The sequence below is a fragment of the Carassius gibelio genome, chromosome B19 (genome assembly GCF_023724105.1).
Source record: "Carassius gibelio isolate Cgi1373 ecotype wild population from Czech Republic chromosome B19, carGib1.2-hapl.c, whole genome shotgun sequence".
Classification (NCBI taxonomy): domain Eukaryota; kingdom Metazoa; phylum Chordata; class Actinopteri; order Cypriniformes; family Cyprinidae; genus Carassius; species Carassius gibelio.
This window is the reverse complement of record NC_068414.1, coordinates 24,201,114-24,220,359: the sequence shown is the minus strand read 5'-3', so window position 1 is coordinate 24,220,359 and position 19,246 is coordinate 24,201,114. Positions and strand designations below refer to the sequence as shown.

Genomic DNA, 19,246 nt, shown 5'->3' with positions numbered 1-19,246 from the left:
CCACTAAAAATCTCATCCGCGCTGACCAGATTGTGCCGGATTGCTGAGGAAATCCCCTGTATTTGTTGTTGTGTTTGAAACAAGATCTGCTAAATGAGTTTGACAAGGAAGATGACATATTTGGAGTCACATTGCCTCTTCACAAATTAGGCTCTGTGAGTATGTGGCCGGCCATTTTGATACCAGAGATGGGCCGACAGGAAGCCAGCCAGTGCTGACTTTTTCAGTGATAGCTGCCAGTGCTGATCTTGTGAAGTTTGTGTGGATGTAAAACCATGGCAAGTGGCCGTCACAGCGTAAGTTTGCAACTCAGCCATCCGCTTTTTATCTGTAGTTCATTCTGGATCATTGTGATGTTGTGAAACATCCATCAGATACGAACTGTTTTGAGTTGATTTGTTAAGTGTCTGTAGTGCCTTTAAGTGCTTGCAGATGCTGGAAGTTTAATAAATGTGTGACATGACATTTGTGCACCGATATGCATATCTGTATAATTATTTATATTAATATATTAATTGAATTAAATATATTCATTGTATATATTATCACATATAATAATTTTATGCATAAGAATGTTTTTAATTTCTGAATGAATTTGATAATTGATTCATATTTCTTACGGAAAAATATAATAATTCCCCAAAATTGAGACAAAATATGGGTCTGTTTAGCCTGTTTAACCATATACAGAATATTTTTAAATATTGAAACTTTATATATATATATATATATAACTTTGCACACATGCAAATGACTCATTCTGTTCTTCAGCATGCAAAATTAGCATCAGCTGGCATGTTAATTGAACGATCCTGATGTGTCACACTTGTCATTAGAGCGTTTTTCTCCACAGGAATGTTGCATCGCAGCATTGTCAGTTTTGATCGTGTATACACTGTGTTTTGTGTGTGTGTGATTAAATCACACCAAGCTTTTTCAGCACCTTGTCACAGTGACAGTGATGAAACGCCTGTCGACAGGTAGATTTCTCTGATAAAAAAAACAAATGTCAAAACATAATATAGTAGCTTTAAATCATGTGGCTGATGAAAGCAATTGACAGCATTTTGTTTATTCACATCTCTAAGACCCCCTGGAATTCTTCACTTAGTTAACACTCCCGTACACCGTTTGTAAGCTAGTTGTAGTAATGGCGCTTATCAAAGCCCGATGACTGAGCTTTGACTCCTGTCATTAGATTGCATTAGCTGAAGTGTCATAGAGCGCTCGAGGGACAGCCCTGCTCCATCTTCTGCTCTGTATGCAGACAGAGGCCGCCGTCGATCCATTCACCCCCTCCTCGCTTTTTTTAATTAAGAAAATTGATTGTCCTGTCCTTTTCAAAAAGCATATTATACTTTATTAAGTAAGTTCTTGAGTAGGCACAATAACAGAAGAGAAGCAGTTTAATATAGGAAAGGAAAAGAAGGTGGGGGTGGATAGTGAACTAGTGATTTGAATTGACTGGTACGGGAACGCAGCAAATGCCTGGGAGCTATAAAAGCAGATTATTCGGTTTCTGATGGCAGCCTGGAATGGTAATGTCTCACCGCTTCCTCTGCAAGTTTTAATGTAATTGTGCACCATATCAGGTATTAAAAACTTTTCTTGTCCTCCCACTCCATTCTTTTTTTTTTCTTTCTTTCCATGTTGGTTAAGATGTTCCTTAGTATTCAATCCTGAAAGCAGGGCTGTACCTTTTATTCTCAGAAATTGAGAGCCAGTAAAAGGAAAATGTGAATTGGAAAGTGTGTCTGTTCAGTAGTAGATCAATAGCTTTCTAAATACGTCCTGTAGCCTTATATGCTATACAAATTTTACATGAAGTTATTTTGATCTGCAGTTTAGTAGCAGGGATCAAGTTGTTTAGACTTGAACTGCTTTTACCTTGAACTGATTTGACTGAATCGTTGAAAAAAAGAATGGCTTGTGGGCATGTTTACTCACCGGCTGTACACAAAAGTAATAACCAGCAGATGAAACATTTTATAGCACAGCATAAATAAAAAAAAGTGTATATTCATGACGGATGTGAACTGCATATTTTATAATTCTGGTTCTGATTTTTCTCCTTTAATGATTCTTTTAGTAATTTTTGAGGAAGAATTTTTGGGTGCTAAGGAAAGTAATTTATATAACTTTATTTAGTCAAATATCGGGATCATGTAAGATTTCAACAGCACAGATATATATACCGTAATTCCTCAAATAAAAGCCGGGGCCTTTATTTACCTGAACTGCCGAAGGTAACAGGCTTTTATTTGAAGGCAGGCCTTTATTTCTAATTCCGTCTGTTTGATAAGTAATTGCTTTAAATAACCCGATAGCGTTCCAGTGGACAGAGATCATAACATTAGCGCAGAATTCAGTTCAGAATCAATCCCCAAAAGAATCAGTTGGGTTCAGTTTATTTGACTACCGGTTTTGATTTGAGGAGTTATAGTAACTGTGTTTGCAAAGACTTTTTAATGACATTTCATGGACTTATTATAGGTGGCAAAAAATAAATCCAATTCAATTAATTCAGTGTGTGATGTTCTCTGTTCTCATTTTAAAGCACTTTATTATCATCATCATCATCATCATCATTTATATATCTATGACTTTTGTAGCCTGGAAAATACAGTTTTAAAAATTCCTTTATTTCTAAGTTTCCCATGACACTGGGACCTGTTTGCAATGCATCAAATCACATGTACAGGATCAACAAATGCCTAATCTTGCTGTGTGGTGTGTAATTAACATTTAGTTTATTTGTCATTCTCATCAACATGTTTCAGATCCTTTATATTGTTGATTGCGTTTCTTGATATGATTAAATAATGATGTGCAGTTTTTGGATGTATTGTGACAGATTAAGAATGTAGGCTTTCAAGAACCGGCATCAGCCATTAGTTACATATTTTCTACCGCCAGTCACACTCGATTCAGACACCACTGATACTTGAATACATTTCTATAAAACACAATCTCTTTTAGGGGTAGTAATATGACACAGACAGGCATCCCGCTGTAGTGGGTTTAGATGCTGTGAAGCCTCAGAAATCGCAGAGTGTGGAGGGTGAGAGTGTTAGAGATGCTGTCAATGATATGATAGGGTGTGGTTATATTTATGATTCGATTTTCGAGGTTTTTATTAACTTAGCTCTGGTTAAGGTGTGGCCCCTCTGCAAAGCATGAATTGCTTTATTTAATATCCATTTGCATCATGGACTAAATGAGGAAATTGCTCTCGACGGTCTGTCGAAATAAGACAGGCCCCTGTTTTGTTAAATCATGAGAAACTGTAATTGCCCTAAATTGAAATTGGCCAACACGCACACCATCTTGCAAATGCAAAATGATGTTTAACTTAGCACAGTGCTAAACCTTTCATAGAAATTCACTTGTGATAGCAGGAGTTTGTGCCAAGGGAAAGTCTAGTTAATAGTGCGATTTGCCTGCTATGAACAAACACGCATGACCTCATTGAGTTCTGATGGAAATTTTTCGCTATGAATCACTTTATAAATTCCACATTTTTTTTTCTCTCTCTCTCCCTATCATCTTTGATTTTGCTAACTGATTAAAATGTGTGTCTCTAAGCCACATCAGTGACATAAGTGCGCAGATTTTATTCATTAAAACATCATCAACAAAGGCCGGCGCCGACATAGTCACTGATATTAGAACCTCATTGCTGTGCTGTTTATGGATTGAGCTGGAACAGCAGAACCGTTTCTAGGGCATTCCGTCTATGATTGTCTAAAATCAAAGAACAACTGAGAAGCTTTTATAGCAGAATAGACGCACGCCATTGGCTCCGAAATTGTTTTTAGCATGTGAGCAGTCGGAACCACACATTGAGCGAGTTACTTCTAACATCGCTCTTCTCTTTTCTGGGTTCCAGATATGGTGCGGAAAAAGAATCCCCCTTTGAGAAGCTTCGGCGGTGAAGAAGAGGAGGGCGAGGCGGTGGCGGCCGAGGCCACGGGCCCAGAGAGCGGGAACGCAGTGAGCCAGGCTTCAGAGCCCGACCGGGCTGTGGGTGAAGAACAGGAGGAACCGTCCTCCCCTGGCCCCATCAAACCAGACAGGCCTGACTTGCATTTCTCAAGCCACAACCTGGCAGCATCTTACTCCAGCCACGAGGGCACCGATACCGAACCGCTGGACTCTACCGCCTCCCCAACGAACTCTGATCCAGATGAGAGAGGAGACTGTGAGGATGACCGGAGTGGTCTAAAACCCAGCACCCGGTCAGGCGGCGTCATCGTACAGGGCTGCACCAGTAACGGAGAGGAGCGGGACGCCACACACAGCCCCCTAGCATTGCTGGGCTCTGACAGCCCTCGTGGTGCAGCTGTCGAAGGCTCTAAAGTTCCTCCTGTTACACTTCATCCACAGAGGCCCATTGGGGGAGCGGAGGACGCCCCTAGCCCTCTGGGAGCTGAGACTGGAGCACCTCCACCCACCTCACCCAAACTACAAGACTTTAAGTGCAACATTTGTGGGTACGGTTATTACGGCAATGACCCCACGGACCTGATCAAACACTTTCGTAAGTACCATTTGGGCCTGCACAACCGGACACGGCAGGACGCAGAGCTGGACAATAAGATTCTGGCACTACACAACATGGTGCAGTTCACAGCTCAAACACAGGCCAAAGATTCAACGCGCCTCCTCGGCCAATCAACTCAGAGCAGCTCTGCGGCGGAAGCAGGGTCACCCAGATCCTCTGTACTTAACGGCACCTACGACGTACAGGTAATCACAAAGCAGAAGAGAGGGGAGAAATGTTGTTTACATGTTTGCAGGATACATGTTCATTCAATATTATAATAAATAATAAAAGTACAGTGACACTTTAATAAAGGGACCAATTCTCACTATTAACTAGTTGCTTATTAGCATGCCTATTATTAACATATTTTCTGTTTATTAGTACTTATTAAACGCACATTCTGCATGACCATATTCCACATCCTTAATCCCACTACCCAAAACCTAAACTTAACAACTACCTTACTAAGGATTAATATGCAGCAAATTAGGAGTTTATTGAGGCAAAAGTCGTAGTTAATTGGTTGTTAATTGTGATAATTGGATCTTAAAATAAAGTGTGACCAAATGTACTAAGTAGTAAAAAAAAAAAAAAAAAAATCTTTCAGAAAATATGAACTATTCAAAATTTTGGGATCAGATATTGTTTTCTGTCTGGCAAGGTGAGTAAAATATTTATGGTAACACTTTAGAATGGGGAACACTTATTCACTATTAACTATGACTTTTTCCTCAATAAATTCCTAATTTGCTGCTTATTAATAGTTAGAAAGGTATTTGATAAGTTTAGGTATTGGGTAGGATTAGGGATGTAGAATAAGGCATTAATATGTGCTTAATTACTACTTATAAATAGCTATTATTCTAGTAATATGCATGCTAATAAGCAACTAGTTAAGAGACCCTAAAATAAAGGCTTACCACATTCATAATTTAAATTAAAATGCTGTTCTTTTCAGATTTCTATTCTTAAAGAATCTTGAAAGCACAGTTTCCACAAAAATATTAAGCAGCACAAATAAAAGAAATGTTTCTTGAGTACTAAATCAACATATTAGAATGATTTCTGAAGGAGCATGTGACACTGAAGAGCGAAGTAATAGTTGCCGAAAGTTCAGAATTGCAACAGAATTAAAACAGAAAAAGTATTATTACAATTATCCATATTTTAAAATAATAATGTTTTACTTTATTTTTGATAAAGTAAATGTAGCCTTGGTAAGCATAAGAGACTTTTCTTTCAAAAACATTAAAAACACTTACCAGCCCCAAACTTTTAAATGGTAGTGTGCATATTATGTGTATTGTATCACCTGTATTGAAATCAGATTAATCACTCCTCTGCTTTGCCTGTGAAATGATATTTAATGATACATGGACTTATTTGGAGCGTTCCAAGTCAGTGAATTGTGAAGGCTCGTTTTAGTTAAGATTCTGCCTCGGAAGGCAGCTGCCTATGTAGGAAGCAAGTTGGCCTTATAGTTTTGGAGCAGTGCTGTAGTCAGACCCATGGGTCATTAAGGCTTAAAAATGATGCATGCACATGCAGCTGTGAAACTTAAAATTTATGTCACATAAGTAAAACCACTAGATGGATGGCAACTGTACATGATGCATGCAAAGTCATGCACACGAACAAACTCACACACTGATGAACATTGGCTGCATTAGTTTCAAAATGTTGACTAGCCCTCATAGAGTCTGTATTTGTTCATGCATGTGTTATAAAATAAAGTCATGGATTAGCAATCAAGCTGCTCCATTCAAATTCATATGCAAGCATTATATGTCATGTCACCTTGGTGATTTCTGATTTATGAAAACAAACAAACAAAAAAAAGTGAAGGAGATTAGTCTGGATCATGCTGGCACACTGTATTTGGCTTTGTTCTGTGACTTTGGCTGATTTATCGTAGCGCTAGCCTCAGTGTATCATGTTTAAATGGACCATTATGAACAGTTGCCTGCTTTGCACATGTGCATGTACTCAATCAAGCAAGCACACAACGCAGCTTAGAGTACCTGATGTTTTTTTTCTTCTAATAACACCGGCCACAATCTTTTTCAATTCAACATCAGCCTGTCTACAAATTGTCGCAATACCGTATAAATTCTTAGGAAAAAAGTTTGAATAATGGGTCTATTCAGAATTCATTCCTAGTGGAATTTTCCATGCAGTAATATCGACGACTGCGATTTCTCATTTTCCCAATGAAAAAAGGGGGGAAAAAGAGCGTAGGGAAGCTGGTGAGGGGAGCCAGTGAAAACACAGGAGTCGATTTATTTTAAACGATGGGCAATGAACAGATGTCATAGTCATTTATCTGCCTAACTTTCACCAAGATTTCACTCTTCACTTCAACAATGTCATGTTTACAATTTAAGCGGCATATTTAAGTTTGGTTCTTGCGAAATGAGCCAAGTTTGGAAGCGTTTAGCTTTAGTCAGTGCAAGGGTGATTTTGCCCGGTTTACCAGCCAGATGTTATGATTTGAATTATTGCTAAATCACTGATGTTATTGCGCTCACTTGTGTTTCTTTGGTTAGTAAAAGGAATATTCAAAAAGTATTTTTTTTTATTTGTATAATATGATAACATACATTTTATTTATTTTATATTTAGCATTTATATACAATTATAAATTATCTATTTAATATAATGGACTAACCATTTATTCATATTTATATTGGTAACTTGATTTAAGTCCAGACTCCAGTATGCTTAAATATACATAGCACTCATTTTTTTAAAGAATAATATATTTTTTTACAGTGAATTTGATTATTATTCATTTTATTATTGATATAATTTACTTGATTTACTATAACGTAAGATATTTAATGATTAACAATAAATATTAACTGTACATAATTTGATGCACATCGCATTTATTTTGCCAAGTCACCTTAGATGTGATGTTCAGTTGTTACGGAGGATGTTTATTTCTCTTTTTCTTTTTTGCTTGCTTTTTTTTTTTATCATAACATAAAAAAATATATATTTCTTAAGAAACGGTTTATGTAGTCTGTGTCACAAGTGCACAATTCTTCTGACAGGTGATACAGAGCGACCAGCTGAGGCTTCAGTTTAGTCCATTTTGTATCTATAATATGCTTGTGTAAGAATTGTAATCAAGCACATATTACATACACTAAGCAGTGAGTGTTTATTTAATCATTGCTTCAACATACAGCTCAGGGGCTGCTCAGGGGAAAGGGCCTGTCTGTGCTGTGACATTCCTTGAGTGTTTTGTCTGGAGCATGACGTTGTATTCCCCACAGAGCTTATGTAGCTCAAGACCTCCCACTCACACTCTCTTTCGGCTCTAGAACTGCCAGCTAAATATTCCATATGCTTTCTATAGGCCAGACATCTATAGCATCTTATGTCATAAATCTGCATCTCTATATTTGAATATACATACAATTAAATTTTGTTAGTTATGTTTTTTTCTTTCTTTTTAAATCCAGAATTCAATTTCAAAATATAAGAACTTAAGTTACACCTGGATAATAATAATCAGAAAAGATCCATTTGGTCACTGCATGCATGGTTGCTTTACTCTTTGACTCTTCGGCAGGTTTCACATGTTCCCCATCTGCTCACAGAAGGATTTTCTAATTCTCAGTGCTGAGAAGTAATAAGAACATAAAATGTGATTTGCCTTTGTCTGGTGACAACTGCTGCCTTCCTTGTCTTAGAGACTGGGAGGGTTATTGAAAGTCTGTTGTCTGCTTTATTATATCAGACTTCTATTTCTCTGTAATTCTCTGTAACTCACTGATGATTGTTCTTTCCCTTTCTGTCATTTTCTTTCTCTGTCATCCATTCCTCTCCCGTCTTGACTTCCCTTCTTTCACAGGTAATGTTAGCCGGCACCTTCATCGGAATCGGGAGGAAGACACAGGACTGTCAGGGCAACACCAAGTACTTCCGCTGCAAGTTCTGCAACTTCACCTACATGGGAAGCTCTTCTGTAGATCTAGAACAGCATTTCCTGGCCACCCATCCCAACAAGATGAAAAGTCCACCTCCGTCCAACACCAGCCTCGAGGAGAAGTCCTCATCTGAACGGAAGGGGAACTGTGTATCGCGCATCGGGGCAGACGAGCAAGGGAAGTGGGCCGATCGGGTGGCGGTGCGGGCCGAAAATGACTCTGTGGCTGGGTACTCTGTACCAATTAGGGCGTCAGATTCTCCTAGCCGCACTGGAGGTGACACCCCTGCCTCCTATTACTGGTGCAAGTTTTGCAGTTTTAGTTGTGAAGCTACCAGTGCTTCCAGGCTTCTGGAGCACTATGAGAAGAGACACGGCCAGGCGGCCATCAGGGAGGGAAGTCCAGGGGAAAGGGACAGAAAGGCCCGAGACGGAGACTCCCAATTACAGAAAAAGGAGAAGACTGGAGCAGCGGGTGACCAGGAAACGGTAGTAACAAGTTACAACTGCCAGTTCTGCGACTTCCGCTACTCCATGACTCACGGGCCGGATGTCATCGTCGTGGCTCCGCTTTTGCATCACTACCAACGGGCTCACAGCATTCACAAGTGCACCATCAAACATTGCCCCTTCTGTCCCCGTGGGCTCTGCACTCCTGAGAAGCACCTGGGGGAGATTTCCTATCCCTTCGCTTGCCGTAAGAGCTCCTGCTCACATTGTGCTCTACTTCTGCTGCAGCTAACAGCCGGAGGGACCACTACGCCATCCCCGCCAGCTCCCCGAGCGTCCGTCACCCATCAGTGTGACCAGTGCCCGTTCGCCTCGACTGATATTGACTTGCTTCTCTTGCACTATGACAGCACCCACACCTCGCACACCTTACTGGAAGTCAAACCAGAGGAGGAGGGATCAGGGGATGCAGGGACAGGGACAGGACGGGACCATCCTGGAGAGTACGCCTGCACTAAGTGCCATTTCTTCACTGAAGTGGAGGAGGACATCTTTCGTCACTACAGGTAAAATCGCATAACAAATCAGCTTATATTTTAAGCACCTTTACTGGATTTGTTACATTTTTTTAACATTTGTAAAACTATATGTAATATGTGACTCATTCTGCATCGTTTGTGCTACAAACATGAATGATACCTCAAATTCTGTTGCTTGTTGAGGAGAGGTAGATCTACATTTTTGGAGGGACCTGAACCATATCTAGAGGTCTTAAGGGTGTGGTGTGTATTTATATATATATATATATATATATATATATATATATATATATATATATATATATATATATATATATATATATATATATATATATATATATATATATATATATATATATATATATATAAAGTTATTATTTTGCTCTGGACTAACTAATGCATCATTTTAACTCACAATTTTAAACATAATATTGGGCCTTTTTATAATATTTTCAATTATTGAATATTTTGATATTTTAGTTACATTTACTATATTGTAGCAAATGACCATTGGACCGAGTAAACTGTTAAACAGAAAGCTTTGCTTTCACGATTTTACAATCCAATTCATTTTTGTGTCAATGTAATAAATATTATTAAAGGTCCAGTATTTGTTTACATACTTATTTAAGCTAATTTGTCTTTTTTTTTTTTTGCTTTTTGCTTTTTGAAAGTAAAAAAAAAAAATGTATAGAAACATAAACTACTAACAATAAAAATAAATAAAATGAAATAAACTTTAAAATGAAAATGGAAAATATAAAAATAAAAACGGATTCAAAATATTAATTAAAAGTATAATAGTATTTCAATGACACTAAAATAACACTGATATTATATATATTTTCATATTTTTTTATTGTAGCAAAAGACATAGCATTGGACAGTAAAAGCAGCTGTTGATTATAGCCTGCAAGCTTGTGTTACACATTTGTGTCTGTGTTGGCGGTTTTGCTTTCACATTGATAGATAACAGGTTTTCCTTTTTTTTCTTTTCACGTTACTTGAAGTCGAGCTGCACAGCTGAATAAACTGAAAATGCTAAATGTCAGGGAGTAACATTTCTTACAGCAGTCCCTCATTGGTTTTGATTTAGCTTGTCTTCAGGCCAGGTGCACATGTAAATTTGTGCACTTTAGTGTTTGTTTGCATGTGTGTGTGCACATAAGTGTGTACATGTGGGAAACTATTATACCTTTCCGTATTCTTTCTTTCACCAGCTGTGTACTATGTACGGCGCGGATGAGTATGGCTCTGCTTTACCTTCACATAAGATCTCAATTACTCTCCATTTTCTGCCAGAGTTTACAGGCATGTCTACATGTGCTGGTTTGAATTTATTGATAAAAATGAGTTTACTGCACCACTGAAATCCATATGTCCGCTTGAGTTTGGCACAGTAGAAAGAGAACAGAAAGGCACTTTGCTAAATCTAATAGAAGTGTTGTGTAAATACACCAAACCACCTCAATGCCACATATGTTTGATATTATAGTATATTCTGCCATATTATGCGCAAGAACCTCTTCGGAGCAATTTTACTACTGGTGTTTGCATGGCAAAATGAACCCAATAACAAAACTTTAATGCGGCAGCATCTTGCAAATCCAATAAATTTTGCGTTTATATGTATTTAAAAGTATTTTATGCTTAATAAAATCCACTGACAAATTCTATAAATATTTATTTATTAAAATTTTACAAGTATTAATTCTGGTACCAAATTTAATTTAATGATTATGGTTCCTAAATTATGATAGTGTTTTAGTTCCAGAGAAAAAGTCATAGATAATGTAACATCAGTGTGATGGAGAACAGTAAACTGAATCACGTCTGTCTGAATTTTTCTTCCCAATAAATTGTATTTCTTACATATTCTCATAACATTCATAACATTATGTATTCTCAATTTAGTTTTATTTTACTGTGACATTAAAATGCTGCCATGCTTGTTTAACTTTAATGATTCTGTTTTATTAACAATAATCTGAATTTTCTATTGCATTCTTTACTCTAAGCAACCTGTTGCAAGTGATCAGATCATTTTTATATTTCAAGCAGCAGAACAGAAAAAAACATATTAGAAATCAATAGTAAAAAAAAAAAAAAAACTTTAACCAACCTTGTGATTTAGTGAGTTTTTTTTTCACATCTTTTCATCCACATCTGTTAAAGAATGCCGTTATTTTAGAAGTCAGTGGAACCAAATGTAATGAAAATCAATTCATTAAAATATTTGAATATTTTTTTTTTTTTATGCAAACCTATTTTGATTAAGAATAAATTTATCCAATCCGTATTTTAGTCTAAATGCATAAAATAACACACATACGTAGTCATAGTACAAAGACTTCGTGCATAACTGCACTCATGTTTTTCTGCTATTTAAACCTTTTCAGTAATTGCACAGTTTCACATGTTGTTAAATGATCGACGATCTAATCTGCCTTGTCAAAGATCTTGGCAGAGTAATCATTTGTCAAGTTGGCGCTCTTGTCAGGAAACGCTGAATTTTCAGACTTCATACACCCACCTGTCCCCTAGGGAACATGTGTGAAGGTTTTTATGCGTTTGAGCCTTGAGTGACGTCCATCATGATCCAGCTGCCCGGGGCTGGTTGTTTCAGGTGGACGTGGAGCAGAGTGTTTTCAGCCTGTGCGTGCGGCCTTTCTGAATAAGGCGCTGTTTGTATTCCGAGCCCACAGCCTGGAACCCGGCGAGGAGAGAGCCGAAATCAGACCTGTATGACCTCCCTGGAGAGCTCCTGCTTCTCAGCTCAGACCAAACAGTGTGTGTGTGTCTGTGTGATCGAAAATATGCATGTCAGATTTGGTTTTTAAACTACTTTTCCCCTCATACACTTCTTTCTCACCGAGCTTACGGGCAGCCTGAGAATATTGTAAACATTTGAAGTACACCAGATTTGAATGTGTGGCTACTGCATGCATGTTTTCAGCATTGTGTCTTCTGTGTTATTGTATGAACATCTGTGTCATGGTATCTGGTTTCATTGTGTGGAATCGTTCGGTGACCTCTGTGAGTGCGTGCGAACGATTGTGTGGTCCGAGGAATCACTGATACATAATATTTCCAGTGTGTGTCTCTCCTGAATACTTTGCTATAGTGTAGATTTATGAGCAGAATCCTACCCTCTAGTCTCCAAACAGCAACCCACCCACCACGAACGTGAACCTGATATTGATGCCGTAGCCTCCCACACCTCGTGCCCACCCGATCCAGTGCACACTCAATATATCTCGCTGCCCTCCAGTTTGGGAAAGGGAGACCTTTTACGTGCAGGAGCTGAAATGGCAAGAACACTGTATTGGATTTTGGACATGCTGGTTGTGTCACAAACTTTGTGTCACCTGATTGTGGGAGTCACTTTGAAAGGTGAAGTGTGTAATGTCTGCACATATTTGGATGCATTGCTTTAATAAAAGGTCCCACCTCAAATGTAAATTTCTACAAAAGTTACACACTTCACCTTTACAGAATTAAACATCTGATATAGTGATATTCTGAAGTGAATTTTAGCTGAAAACTGAAATGAAAATCTTAATTTGAATTTGGGTAATTAAACTTGGTATGCTTTTTAGGTTATCATGTTCTCAGGTGATAAATTAAACCAGTCAAAATAAAGTCTAAAATTGAGATTTCAGCCAAACAAATTTGCCATATTTCCACCTGTATCATTTTTGGTCACATGACTGACATGTTAATGTGTTGTAGCTTGTTTACATGACACTAATTAGACTAAAACCAGAAATTTTATATTTTCTCCTGCCATTACAGCATAATATACATTTTTGAGTGTGGAAGGACACTGATAAATGTAAAAATCATACAATGCATCCATAATTCGCATTGAAATAAATAGCTGCGTGAATTTTTACTGTGCAAGTGCATTTGTTTATTTGTAACGAGCAACAGTCCTCTGAACAAGTCTTCACATCTCCTTTTGTTTTAGTTTTTTTTTTTTGGTAATGAGAGCTCATTGTTTCCTTTTTGAAAGTGAATGAGCCGATGAGCTCGCACTTTAACCCCCGCTGTGATTTTTCTCCAACCAGTTTTTCTGTCATTTGTTCAGGTAAGTAGCAGCCCGCTCTGTACCTATTTTTCCATTTCCTGTGTAATGTCATGGGGACAGTGACGCTAACGCTTCTGCTCTGCTCCGTGTCCTGTAAAATGGTACTATTGAGTGGGTGTGCTGGTGCATAGCTAAAGGGCTTTATTTTCACAAGCGCAAATGACTGCCACTCAGTGCTGTTATTGACATCGATATAGGTTCTCACCCATGTTTTCATGTTTTCAAGTATTTCCCCACTAAATCGATGATGTTGTTTTGATGCTTTGCAAATTGAAACTGGAAAAAAAAAGTTCATCTATAACCTGTTTGCAACTAAATTGAAAGCATTCAGGAAATGATAGTGTACTTACGCTCATACAGTTTTGAAAGATGGTATGATTTTTGCCAACCGTGCAGGTGAATGCTGAGCCCTTATACAGTGATTACTGCACTGCTTCAGTCTGAGAGCGGTGAAAGACAAATTTCTTGCTACCGTTTCTTGTGACCCAGTCAAATGAATGACTGAAAGCCTGGTATTTAAAGTTGGGAATCAAGGGGAAAAAGTCAGCAAGAAAAGGCCATGTCTAGGCTGATTTAAATCATTTGAAGTCTTCTCACCATCGCCATGATGTTGTCACCATCTCTGAAATGCCAGGCTGATGTTACAGGCTCGGTCACTTTTCTTTATGCTTGTAAAAGTGTTGTTTTTTTGGTTAGTTTTTTTTTTTTTTTTTAAACAACAAATGATTCCTCAGATGGTTGCCTTTTTGAATGATCCATTGTAATATAATGTTGCTCATTTGTTGCGGTTACATGCTGTCAGAACTATTAACATACCTCCCAGGGTGACGTAATTTCACAAAGACAAATGACGCAAGACTGACATATTCCACAAAATCTGACCTGACAGCTTAAATTATAAATAATTATTTTAAACTTGCCGTTGTAAATCTGGGTAAAGCAGGATCATTTGAACATTATTATTATTATTATTATTATTATCATCATATAATTTTTTTTTCCTTCATTTTTAACCCCCCAAAATTCTACAGTTCGTCTTTACATTTTTTTTTTTTTTTTTGGTTCTATTGACAACTTTTGAATTTCAGCTTGAACATACTGATCTAGTCTGCTGTTTTCAGTGGTGCTACATGTACCTCATTATCAAGCAGATGCAGCTGGGATTAACACTTTATTTTGTGAATGGCCTTAATGTGTTTTTCTTAACATCACAGGAAATATGACAACCTGTCAGCGCTAATTAAAACTCATTTTGAGGAAACTGTCATAATTACTGTAGTAATGCACTGTATTTGTGATTGACATTAACAGATGTTTGACAGAAATCAGGTATGCTTATTTAATTATTTACTTAGTGTTTAAATGAGCTTCAGTAAGAGTATTGTTACATTCACTGTGTTTTTTGTTACCACTTTCTTTTTTCGTATCTTAACATTAATTTTAAGTATAAATATTTCCATTTAATCATTCAGCAGACTTACAAACAAAACAAATATTTTTCTATTTCTAAAATGCAATTATGCAAATGCAATATTTTTTAAAATGCAATTTATTATTATATTGTTATTAATATGGCAAAATTAGATTTTTTGAATTAGAATTTTTAAATGTCTTTGACACATGATCATTCAGAACTATTTCATTTCATAGGCAGAAGAATAGAAGAATAAAGTTTCACATCAACTACACCGTTTAAAAACTTCTCTACTTACAGAATTGTTGCCAGAAAACAATCAGTTCTGGGTTGCAGGCTTTGACAAATGTATTTATGCTCCGTGTCAGTGACCAAAGAATACGATTTGTTTTGGAAGCAGCCCCTGCTTTGTTGGAAAACAGTTGAGTCTTGGTTGGAGGTGTTTGGGGGAGAGCTAGTTTTGTCTGGTACTGATTAATGATAAGTGAATGTATCTGTGTGTCTGTCGCTTACGGTAACTGGTCCATATAAAACAACTTCACAGAAGTTATATGGTCTTCAGATGTTCATTTATTTCTAGATGTTTAGATGTTTTTCTTTAAATTAATTTGACCTAAAATATAGCAAAAGAAATGTGCAGTTATGCAATTTTTCGGGGGGACTTTCCAAAGTAATATTTGTATGTGAGTATCTAATGTTTTTTTTTTTTTTTCTTGAGATATTGTTGTGTGTAATCAGGGGTACATGCAAGGGATGGTACACTTTCTCACACCTCACCGGTCGCTGGAATGCACCAATGTTTGATCTGCTCCTGTCTTCGTGTACCTAAGAGGAACAAATTACAGAACTGCATGCTGGGAAAGTCAGGCAGCAGCAATGATGAAAAGTACTTTCCCACTCTGTCCCTCGTTTGGGGCCTGGAGGATGGCATCTAGCGGTTTTGCTCTCTTTCTTCTTCTCTTGCTTTTTGTTCATCCTGGTTCGATACAGTGCCAGATCGTGAGAGGCTGTTTACTGGGCAACAGATCTTGAATTTAATTTTTCTTTGTCTTTTTCACAGTAAGGAAAATCTTACACTGAGATTCAGCTTGAAGGATAGGGCTCTAGTGGGCATTTATGATACAACCAGACACCGCTTTGTTTCCCAAAGACACTTTGTGTCAAACTAGGATGGATAAAAAGTGTAAGAAGAAAGAGCAAAACCGCTAGATGCCACATTTATTAGATTTAGTCACTATTCTAGAATTCTGGATTTGTGAAAATTTACATTTGTCAGTTTTGAATATCCTATTTTATGTGTGACCTGTTTGTTGTTTTGTTTATTTTTGAGGAAAAAAAAAAATTCGTTTTTTTTTTTTTTTTTTTTGTCAGGATTGTATGATGAATAGAAAGTTTAAAACAGCATTTATTTGAAATAGAAATCTTTTGAAACATTATAGATATATTTACCCTCACTGTCTTTTATTGTTTTTGATCAATCAAAGGTATACCTGCAGGAAAAAAACAAAACAAAGAAAAAAAAGACTTTCCACAAACTTTTGTACCGGTGGTCATATTTCATCCTAGATACACAGAATACTTTTAACCCTGTGTCTAAAGTCATTTGTATTTTTATTTTATTGGGCTAGTCTTAGTTCTGTATTTAAGAAATATTACAGGAGCACAATGTGCTTTTATGCAGTGGTTCTATAAATAAGAAGTTAATACTATTGAACTTAAATGGCAGATTTTATATAATAATTATAATAATAATTATAAAAGAAGCCAAAGCATTAAGCAGTGCATAATCACAATGACTACGTTTACATGCAGCCAATAACCCGTTCAAAACCGGGATATTAGCAATAACCCGGTCGCGCACGGCCATGTAAACACCGGCAAAAACCCGGATATGCTCATATCCCGGTTTTTAAAAACCGGGATATTATACCTGGGGTACCCCTTTTCTAACCCGAATATTTGGTCTTGTAAACGCGTTTCGGCATATCCCCATCAAAATGTGTGTTCTGCGCATGTTCTATTCGCAAGGAATCTTGGTCTTTTGAGTCTTTGGATACAGGAAGAAGAATCGGAAATGACGCATATTGTGTCTTACGTCCAGACGCTAACCGTGCGTCGCCGTTTACATCGGGATATTGGCGACTGATTACACATTCCATGTATACAGGAGTAACTCTCTCTGCCCACGCATGTAAACGTGTTATCCCGAATGTTTCAGAAAACCAAAAATGACCTTAACCCGACCATAACCCGAATTTAAGTAGAAAAGTAGTATATGTTTTTCCATTTCCAAATATTAAAGTTCTGGTGGACTAGATTTGAGGAACCGTTGTGTTAAAGTTATACAACTTCATTTGAATTCCTGATACTTGATGAGCATGTTAGCGTGTTTTTAAATTATTTTTGTTATAGTTATTTAATTTACAGATGATCTTGGCAAATGATATTTATAACTTAATTTGCCCTTGAACTTTAAACGCGAAGGACTTTTTTTTGCTTTTGAAACCTCTCAATCTGTGTAAATACTCCATTGCGGTACAGTTAGCACTTACAGCCTAACCTATCAATGAATGGCCATTGTCCAAGCACGTCTACTGATGCATGTAAAATAAACATAGTTTTTTGGGTGGGGTACTCTCGCCCGTACTTCTTTGACGGTGGTCGATTTCAAACAGGAAGTACAAGCTTATAGAAAATCATTGGTGTTTCTGGAGAGAATGTCACATTTATTTACCTAAAGGTTAGCAGATTGTACATTTAGCTTTCCTTTGCGGAGAGTTTGAGGCAGATCTTTGTTTCCTGTATTTGGAACGGAACAAAGAGGCATTATGCAGACGAAAATAGCTGACTAAACTGTAATTACACAACATTACAGAGATTCAGACCAAGCTCAGTGGGGCAGAGACGTCAGATAAGGAGAAAGTACACACACTCAGGATGTGGATTAGGGTTTTGTCTCTCAGATGGCTCTCTAGGGGCCAAATAGCATGGCAGTATATGAAAAGAATGTTTGATCCATGAAGAATGATAAAAGTCATGATTGATGAGACTATCTCTTATCCTTTGTGCAGGAGAGTTCACGGCTGCTGTCGTTGTCGGCATTGTAGTTTCACTGCCACGGACACCACATCGCTGCTGGACCACTTCAACTCCGCCCACTGCCAGGACTCTGTGGATCCAGCCTCTGCTCCGGCCAACGGCTGCCCTGCCCCTTCAACCCTCCGCATCAAAGAGGAGAGCAAAGGTGATCTGAAACTCTATAGCCTGGTGCCTCTAGAGGCCAGCAGAGCCGAGCCGCTTCCCGGCTCAGAGGGTGTAAAGAGTGAGGCCCAGGATGAGAAGGAAAAAGGCTGGGTTGAAGCGCTTGGCCCTGTGACTGGCGGTGCAGTCAGAGGTGGGGAGCAACATGTGCAGAGCCTGGTGTGGGTGCCCAAAGAACGTGGAGGAGAGATCCTTAGAGGAAGCCCAGCCCCATTCCCCCAGGCCACACTGGGTCTGCTGAACGCTGTGGCAGCTGGGGTAAAAGACCAGCAGCAGCAGAAGGGGGCGACCATGCTTAGAGACTCATCGGGACTGATCTTCAGCCTTAGTTCAGATGCTAAAGGCTACCTGCCAGGGACGCCGACGAGTGGTGTGGAGAAAGCCGGGCAGCAGTACCCAACTTCTACCGAGGGCAAGAGTGCCAAGGAAGAGTCACAGTCTCTCTTACGGGTAAGTCATGGTCTATTTCTGTCCATTCTGTTTGGACTTCTGTGTTTTTTTTTTTTTTTTTTTTTTTTTTTATAAATCTTCTTAGAAATGTATGAATATCCTTTCCAGTTATTAAGCCACGTGACCGAGCTGAACAATAAGGATTTATTTTCTGCTTGCAAGGTCTTTTTTTTTTTTTTTTTTTTTTTTTTTAACTTGCTCTGCTAATACTTTTACTTGCCTCACTACACAAACTAACAAACAAATTATGTACATTATTAAATATATATATATATATATATATATATATATATATATATATATATATATATATATATATATTTTTTTTTTTTTTTTTAAATAAAATATTACAATAATAATTAGAATTAAATATACAATTTAAATAATCACATAATGTAATTATTATAATTATTAATATTATTAATAATAATAATAATAATAATAATAGTAAATGAAGATGGCGAATGTTGTTATTATTTTATATACTATTTTATTTATATATAAACTATGTAAAATATAATAATAATAATAATATAAAAAATATATATATATTTAATAT

General features: G+C 37.4%; 1 protein-coding gene across 4 annotated transcripts in view; it reads left to right on the top strand.

Moving 5' to 3' along the window:
* The window catches only part of trps1 (trichorhinophalangeal syndrome I), a 105,159-nt gene that overhangs the window by 23,306 nt on the left and 62,607 nt on the right, over nt 1-19,246 (top strand). For all 4 annotated transcript variants that reach the window (XM_052583648.1, XM_052583651.1, XM_052583650.1 and 1 more), the window contains exons 3-5: nt 3,890-4,749; nt 8,409-9,499; nt 18,048-18,687. In XM_052583648.1, the coding sequence (XP_052439608.1) occupies nt 3,890-4,749; nt 8,409-9,499; nt 18,048-18,687 (2,591 nt within the window). The remainder of the gene's footprint in view (nt 1-3,889; nt 4,750-8,408; nt 9,500-18,047; nt 18,688-19,246) is intronic.